This window comes from Simochromis diagramma, unplaced genomic scaffold (genome assembly GCF_900408965.1).
Source record: "Simochromis diagramma unplaced genomic scaffold, fSimDia1.1 OVJJ01000630.1, whole genome shotgun sequence".
NCBI classification, from domain to species: domain Eukaryota; kingdom Metazoa; phylum Chordata; class Actinopteri; order Cichliformes; family Cichlidae; genus Simochromis; species Simochromis diagramma.
This window is the reverse complement of record NW_024386927.1, coordinates 918510-927558: the sequence shown is the minus strand read 5'-3', so window position 1 is coordinate 927558 and position 9049 is coordinate 918510. Positions and strand designations below refer to the sequence as shown.

Genomic DNA, 9049 nt, shown 5'->3' with positions numbered 1-9049 from the left:
AATGCTCATCTTACAGGTCAGTCTCCTTACTCACTGACCAAAGTTTTAGTGCATAGGCTGGAAATCGTTTTACCATCAATCGCATCTGAAGATCAAACCAGCTTTATTAAAAACCAGTATCTGTCATCTGTTTGATATATTATATTCTCCTCGCACGGAGACTCCAGACTGTATCTGCTCCCTGGATACAAAGAAGGCGTTTGATTGTGTGGAGTGCGAGTATCTATTCACAAGCTTAGGAAAATTCAAGTTTGGACCCAAATTTAATTTTTGGATAAAATTGCCCTAAACCCTCAATCCTTTCAAACTCCCAGCAGTCACAGCTGTTTAACCTCCAAACCCAGCAAGGGTGTCCCCTCAAGCCCGTTACTCTTTGATGTGGCTATAGAGCCACTGGCCACGCTACGAGGCTGAGCAGATGTCTCTGGGAAGTGGAGGAGAGGAGTCATGCATAAAGTATCCCTGTGTGTAGAGGATCACCTGGTCTTCTTGTCATGTGAATCTATACATCCTATTTTCTACATTTTTACTCCGTATGTTTTCAGGATGCAAAGTGAACTGAATACACCGTAAACACTGCAACACTTCCACGCCTTTTTCATTTTATTTTATTTTTTACACATGGAGGGGCAAACACCCTTGAGTGAAAAACTCTGGTCTCCACAAGTCTAAGCATAATTTCCAGTATTACTATTGGGCATCTAATATATGCTGGACCATGTTTTGGTTTAATTTTCAATTCCTGTTAAAGACACATCTGTCTTGGCAATACTTGGATCTCCACTTTCCTTGACCTCCAATAAGTCATTTGATAATCCAGTGGTGAGGCACACACTCAGATGAAAAAACACCGGTGAGACTGACTGTTCTCCTTTGAGTCCAGTCTCACCACATTATGTTTTTTCAACCATCCTTAAGCGATTCTGTGTTTCAGGATTGGTGCAGTAGGTGCTTTGTATCTTTCATGAAACTCTCTGAAAAATTCAATCTCCTGCACACAAATCTTCTCAGAGAGCTTCAGATCAGACACTTTGTTCAATCTCAGATGTCCTACTTTCCAGAGGCTTGAAGACGGCTGATATGTTCCTATATTTGTATCCATCTCAGAAAGGGTTAATATCTGTTATTTATGACACGCTGGGTTTTCCCCTCTTTATTTTTAATTTAAATTTTTTTTTACTATGCAAATGTCTGTCAATGTTCTGCTACTGGAAACTGGATTTTCCAGAGGAACCTACCCGAGGGATTAATAAAGTTTTATCTAAGTTTTATCTTGTCTACTAAAAGATGTGAACAAAGCATTACAGACAATCCCTACTGCGACCATCTCCAAAACGAATCAGCTGATCTAGACCACAGCAGCAGTGACCGCTGAGGTGCTTGGCTACAAAACGAACAACCACAAGGAGCAGTACCCCTGTATGTTAGCATGGAGGGAAGTTCTGGGGAAGCACTGAAAGTTGGCTAAGTGTGATCAAAAAAGGGATCTCTAAGAATCTGCCAAGCAAAGACTCACAGCCTTGGTCACCACTTGATAAGGTTTATCAGACAGAAGGCAAGAGAATAAACTGTACTCTTAGTGGCAGGGGAACAATATGAGAAAAGCACCACCAAGGCTAGAGATGGAGAAGGGGAGAAGACACAACCTATAACAGCATTGTTCAGTGGCTAGTGGATGTGAGAGCAGACGGAGCAACAGGCTCCAGTAACCATCACAGTGCAGTCCAAGAAGAGGTCTCCAGTATGAAGAGTTGGACTGAAGCTGGGTAAGTTAAGCTCTCTTCCCTTAAACAGCAGGTTAATTGTGCTGAGACCTTCTGTGATCCAACTTCTGTACCCACTTTCTCAAACAGTTGGAAGCGGCAAATTTTTCCTGTCCTGTTTCTATTCATGTTTCTATTCATGTTTGTTCCAGGAATGGTCGATTAAATGCTGTCTGAGCATCCAAGCTCCATTGCAGGTGTTCTGTGTCTTGCTGCTATTGCACACGGCTACAATGGAGGACATCGAGGCAATGGTATAGCTGGCCCTATTCCAGGAAGTAGGCTCAGCTAAAACTCTGAATTTGTTAAGTCTGTGATAAGGGCTAAGTCAGTTACCAGGGCAACAGAGTCTGAAGTAAACATGCTGGCTGGCAGGTTTTCTTCATCAAGCAACTTCTCCCCACCTGCTGACACTCAGATTCATTCTCTCATTCATAGATTTGCTATCAAATCACGTAGCAGAGCAAGAGAAGTTTTTCCAATCAATGAAATCCCAGTTAATCGTTACTTTGCTACTTTTTGTACTTAACATGAACTCTTATTATAATTACACCACAGATCTATTAACTCTAATAAGCAGTCACACTGATGGAAAAACCTGGAACTGGGAAACGATGTCTTGTCTGGGTTAATCTCACCGTCATGAAACTGTGGCTGAATTTCACTTTCTGGTCCTTTAAGGTCGCAGCTGAATAATTCAATTTTAAATCAAATGTTCTACTTACTGTGATCAAAGTCCAAGCAGGCTGAATGATGAGTGTGTAAATTATAATAAAATGATATACTTTATATCGTGGTCACCGCTGACATGGAATAAAAATGGAGGCTCTGCTCTTTATTTAATCGTTACCATGGTGAACGGCAGTATTGGGGTTCCACTGACGATTGCTTTCCTTCTCGACTCACACGTGCACTTAACTCCGGGTGAAAATACTCAGAGTTAATTAACTCGGATCAGCTGCAGCACTGGAACAGGAAACAGGACGCAGCGTTTTCAGCGTTTCGTCACTCATCAAGACACTGCCATAACAGTTTGTGCCTCAGTGAGTGGCTCTTTGGTATACACGGTGAGTAAGTTTTATTTATATCACCTTTCAAAATGCAAATCACAAGGAGCTTCAAATCAAATAAAAACCATCTAAGAGGGAAATAAAATAAAATGCTGCCCAAATGACAGTTTAAAAAAGCTAGTCCCATAAAAGTAGACCTATCAGACTGACCATGGCTCTCCAAGGTAATGAGGTAGTGCAGATACGAGTGGGCAGAGGTGACTACCTTCAGAGGGCTGCAGATACAACAGGGAAGATGCAAGTGCAAGGAAAAGGGCGAGGAGCAACACTGCACAGTAATAACAGGTCAGACAAGTGGGACTCCAAGCCAAGGTTTCAAACCACAGCGCAAGACAGAAGGCAGGAAGTGGAGGCAGGCGAACCAACGGTGCAAAGTAGTCCCTCTGAAGGCAGCAGCACGTAAACACACGTTGTGCACCAACAAACGCTAAAGTGAGCAGAAAATAGAGAAAGGAAAGAACCAGAGTGGACACAGGCAATCAAGTCGCCGAGAGAAAGGGAAGTGACTGCAACTGCAAGATCTGGAGAACGACCTCAGCATCATTCTGAAGCATTCAGTGCATGGCCAGGTCGAAGCTAAGCTTAACTTCATGGACGACATGTGCGGAGAAGAAGGGTCGTCCAGGGCTGGAAGGAAAGAGGGAGACAGATCAAGCAAATGATGGTGAGGCTGGCAAGAAAAGCGATGAAGGGGCAGAGATCCAGCTCTGAAACGGCTACGATTCTCTTTGTTGATGTGGGAGGAGGGTTTGAGGTTGGCAATGACAGGAAGCAATCCAAGTACTCGACCTGGCAGCTGAGTCTCGGGAGGCTGACTGAAATGCTGTAATATGCTCACTGGAAGTCAGGTATCAGGGCTTTGTTGGCTCCTCAACTTCACTCCTCCTCTGCAGTCTACGCTGCACGGCTGATGCCAGCCACCAGAAAACTGGCAGCAGAAGCATAAAGCCAGCATGTGGTTGTGATTACAGAGATAGCACAAGGTCTGGGGGCTAAACAACAGGGGATAAACATCCTTGGCTGGTGGTCCTCAGCTGATGCCACCCATAGATGTTTACTGTGGCTCCCCCAGGTAAGGCCTTCAAGGGGCACCTGAGCTAAAGGGCATCATTAAAGGTGGGTGAGGCAGAAATGCCTAGCAGGATTTCCACCATCCTGCGTAGTGATGTGAGCTTTTAGCTGCTTTTTGAATGACAATGTGCTCACAGATTGTGGAGTTTCTAAAAGAGGACACCACAACTGCAAAGTCGTGTTGTCAGCTGTCGAGGTAGAAGAGGGTCAGATATTAGAGCAAGAAGGGTTAGGCTTTATCATTCACTCACTGCACACATAACGTGCAAAATATTTACAATTAGTAAAAGTACATTATCATGCACCTCTCTTTTATCATTTCTTTTAACCTCCTAGGACCTGCGTCCACATGTGGACATCACATTTTGGGTTATTTAGACCAAAATACTAAATTTTGCTCTATAAGGGCCTGATATCCACTTACGAGGACATTATACTGCCACTGTTCTTTCAAAATTTTAAACAAATATCCTCATATGTGGCTCTTATTTTTCTTAAAAACAAAAAGATAAAAAATAATCTGGTAATTGTTTGTTTTTACATTCATCAGGTCCTAATCAGCCCAAATATCAAAGAGAAATTAAAAATGCTGCTGTGGAAGAGTTCGGGTCTTAGGAGGTTAAACACAACTTAAATTATGTTAAACCACCAAAACAGGTGATGACATTCAAACAGTAATTAGATCACCATGTTTTTGAACATGTGCAACAAACCACAGGGTGGTGCTAATTCCTGGAGCCAGCCCAGGTCAGCTGGAGCTGAAAACCTGAAGAATTCACTCTCAGGAGTGCAGCTGAAGTTAACGTCAAGTTGAATTTTTCTACACTCTCAAATGACACATTTCTGAGCGCGACAGTACATGATCGAAGCTGCTGAAATGAAAAGTTTCACTAACTGTAAATGAAGCACTACAGAGCTTTTGTACTCACTCTGTAGCAGGTAGTACATTGTGCCGATCCCTGCACCCGTCAGCACGGTGGTGAAGATGGTGAGCTGCTGCAGGTGACTGTTGGAAATCCTCATGCTTGCTTTCTTTCCTGAAAATAATGACGAGGATCTGGTCAGTATACAGAGAGCGTCTGTGTTTTAATAAGGAAGTATTCATGATTTGCCATGAATTCTGTGGTAACTACAGGACACAACCTAAAAGCTTCTGAGAGGCTTCAGTCTTACACATTTCCAATTTTCTGAAAGAGAAAAAACACGTTTTGTCATTTTTAATAGCAAAACATATGGTGACCCCCTGACCCCCTCTCCTACACACATACAGTTGAACAAGTACTATTAATATCACCGCCTACATCCATGAGACAGCTCAGCTAATGGTGGTAAAGGTTGCCAACACAGGCAAAGACACATACATGCACATTCTGTGAATGCATCCAAGTCTGGTTCATGCTTTGATTTTTTCCCTTATTTTCAGTCATATGTATCCTGTGTTTATGGTGGCTGCTAAGATTGAACATGTCCAAACCTAGCACAGGTAATCCATATGAGCACAGCGATGTGTGCTTAGCCCCTCCTATATTCCCTGTTCATACACAACTGTGTGGCTAAACATGAGTCCAACACCATCATTAAGTTTGCGGATGACACAACCATCAAAGGCCTCATCACAGACAACGATGACTCTACTTCCTGAGGAGGCTGAGGACGTTTGGCATGAACGCCAACATCACCTCAAACCTCTACAGGTGTGCGATCGAGAGCTTGCTGACGAGCTGCATCACAGTTTGGTACAAAGCTGCTCTGCCAGCAGCCGGAAATCACTCCAGAGGGTGAAAGCAGCAGAGCACATCACTGGCATGAGGCTTCCTGCCATTCGGGACATTTATCTCCAGCGATGCCTCCGTAAAGCACACAGCATCACCAAGGACCAGAGCCACCCAGCACATCAGCTGTTCTCCTTGTTACCATCTGGCAGACGTTACAGGTTCTGTCTGCTCGGACTACAAGACTCAAAAACAGATTTTACCACCAAGTCGACACCTCAACCACAACACTTCACAGGATGCACACAGCTGTCCTGCAGTTTCTCAGGTACACAATACACTCTGCACTGGTCACCCCATTCTTATTTTTTTGTTAGTATTTAAATAAAAATAAAAACCCTTACTCTTACTGACCCTTAACCCTTACTGTCCTGCTGAGTGACTGTCTTCTGCTCGTCAAATACATTTTGACCCTGTGCTAACGTGCACATGACAAATATAACTGAAGCTAATGAGCCAAAATGTTAGGCTCAGCCTGGCAGTTTTATATCAGCGCAAGTGGCTCCTCAGACTGAGGAAGAAATCAATGGCTGCACCTCTATAATAGGGAAGTTTAACTGACATGCAGAGGCCTTAGAGCAGGGGTGTCAAACTCAAATACACAGTGGGCCAAAATTCTAAACTGGAACAAGGTCGCGGGCTAACATTAATATTTATTGAAAAAAAAAAAAAATCTTCCTCCAGATTTAAGAATGAATCTCTTCTTATGGACTCAAACAAGTTTTGCTGAAAAACTGAATATAAAACAAGCAAAGCTTAATACTAAACAATATATATATATATTAGCTGTATGATACCAGTAGGCCAGCTCTAATAATAATTTGGTATGGCTTCGTGGGCCAAATGTAATTAGGCTGCGGGCCAAATTTGGCCCACGGGCCAGAGTTTGACACCTGTGCCTTAGAAGGTTCAACTCATCAAGAGTTTTTCACAAGACAAACTATCTACATAAGAAACAAGTAAACAAGTATAGTTAAGTACGCAGGGTTTTGAAAAGTAACACTTTTCTTTCTTAAATATCATTTTGCTTCTTGAGGAAGGGAAACCTGGAGAGGGCTGAGGTGTGCCGAATGAAAGAAAACTGGACTGACTGAGTGGTTCGTTTAAAAGTGACATTTTTGGTTCCGATTGTTGTCAGTATGTCAGCAGAGCAGGGAGGTCAAAACAGTTTCAATCTTATCAACATTGATGTTATTCCCCAGAGGGTCTGCAGATGGAAATTAGCCCAAGGCTATAATCTGGCATATTTACATTTGTTAACATGTTCATTAATATGTATTGCCCCTCTTTCTATAAATAAATAAATAAATAAATTCTGAATGCAGAGGAGAGCTGTGGGATTTTAATATGACCGGTAACAGCTTCACTGTTGGTCTGGTGTTTTTGGAGAGACGCGCACGCCTTTGACCTGCAAACGTGTTGGACGTCCAAAGGGTTACATGTTTGAGCAGACCGTATTAGTACATGTTGAGAGAGCTCATTGGTTTTACCTATTACAGGACGTTTCCTGTATTAAACCTTGTTAATGACACCGTCTTCATAGGCCACCGGTTGGGACTGAACCAGCTGATGCTAATTTGGAAGATTGCTTTGTAATTACTGACAGGTTTGAGACGGTGTCGTGACTTTTCGCGCCTCCCTTTCTTCGTATGTTTAATACCTTTTCCCTGCGTCGTTTCTCGTTATTGCACATAATCATCTGCGGTTTGATTTCGTTACATGTGGACTGAATGGGTTGCACCAGCACCTGGTCTATCACTGCCTACAAATAGCGTTAGCATTGCACTAACTCAGTGCATGAGTGAAACACGCAGCGCTGCAACAGGTCCTCCAATAATCCGTCAGAATGCAAAGAAAGTGGAAAGGAAAAGATCTAACAGCAGCACCGCTGTGGCTGCGCAGGTTGTTGAGGGCAGATAAGCACCGGTGTGAAGTGCACAAGGCAGGCAGACGTGTTCTGTGTATACTGGGTCCCAGCAAGAGTAATGCTGTCACTGCCCGGTTTGCTGAAACACATGCAGCCGCAAACACCGCGCATTCGCTGCGTGTCAAGGTTGCTCACAATGATATTTAAACAGCTAAGGTGCATCCTTGGAGACAACTATAACACCACACGTCGACACAAACACTCACCTCGCGTTAGGGTGGACCACTGTATTCTCTCCACATCCGGTAACGTCACAAAACCCGTAGCCAATCGGTTGTGGGTGCGCTTTATCAAACAGCCGGATGGGCCGGTTGTCGCTTGTTCACGCAGGGGGTGTTTATCGAAATATGATATTAGACCCTGTCGGGCGTGGTTCAGAAAGAAGCTGAAGCTGGAAGCCTTCCTCTACTGCAGTACTACACGGGACCTGTTTATGGTGGTTCATCAGCAGCACGTCTCACCACCATCAGGCCATCAGACTGCTGAACACGTCATAGACACCTCAGCTTCACTACTGGAACTTTAACATTATGCACTCCACACTGTATATAAATGCCACTTGTTTTGCACATATTCAACTCTGTATATTTTATATATTTTATTATTATTATTATTGGGGTTTTTTTTGTGTTTTTTTTTACTATTTAATTTGTAAAAATGTGTATACACACACACACACACACACACACGTAGGAAAATATTTAGTATACACATCCAGAAATGCATACACTATTATATATTGTACATATATTTATTAGTTTCAGGTCGGCCATTCTTGTATTTTGCTCGTTTGTGTTGTTGTGTTTGGCACATCTCTGTTGCTTGTGGGGCTCGCACACAAGAATTTCACTCGCATGTGCTGTGCCAGTGTGCCTGCACATGTGATGTGACAATAAAAGTGATTTGATTTGATTTGATTTGACATGCCCTGCATCACCCTCACATGTCACTCCCGACTTCTTCATAGTGATGTGATCGATACTGAAATATCGATTCCTCCGATACCAGTCATTTATGTTCTAGAAGCGATTCTCATTGTAAAATATCGATATTTTAGTAATTTAGGGTAAATTTGTAGTTTATCATTAACAGGAACACAGTGGAAAGAAACTATATCATTCTGATTGTCTACATTGGAAGGAACCACTTCCTCTTCTGCCTTTTTATAGTCATGTGTGAAACACAGCTGTATAAATGTGGCAGCCCCTGGTGTGCGCACTCACAACAATAGCTGAGCAGAAACGGAGTCATATGTGGACGTATTTTACCTCCACAAACAGCAAAGACGTGGTTTGCGATACATGTGGCAAGACAGTGAGGTGTTGTGGCAACACCACTAACCTCATCAAGCACCTCAGAGTAAATCATATCACAGAATATGACGAGCGTATGTTGAGGTGAACTGAAGAGGAGGACAGGTGCTGCTAGGGCGAGACAGACGGCTCT

At 43.0% G+C, this 9049-nt stretch overlaps 1 protein-coding gene across 2 annotated transcripts in view; it reads right to left on the bottom strand.

Moving 5' to 3' along the window:
• LOC120736724 (cytochrome c oxidase assembly factor 1 homolog) overlaps nucleotides 1–8048 on the bottom strand; it is a 13541-nt gene extending 5493 nt beyond the window's left edge. The window contains exons 1-2 of one of the 2 annotated variants that reach the window (XM_040037007.1): nucleotides 7810–8048; nucleotides 4834–4941 (exon numbers count right to left, since the gene is read on the bottom strand). In XM_040037007.1, coding sequence (XP_039892941.1) covers nucleotides 4834–4927 — 94 coding nt within the window. In that variant the 5' untranslated portion in view covers nucleotides 4928–4941; nucleotides 7810–8048. Of the gene's footprint in view, nucleotides 1–4833; nucleotides 4942–5047; nucleotides 5100–7809 lie in introns of those variants that run through there. The other variant, XM_040037006.1, reaches the window with a different exon arrangement.
• Between the last annotated feature and the right edge of the window lie 1001 nt (nucleotides 8049–9049).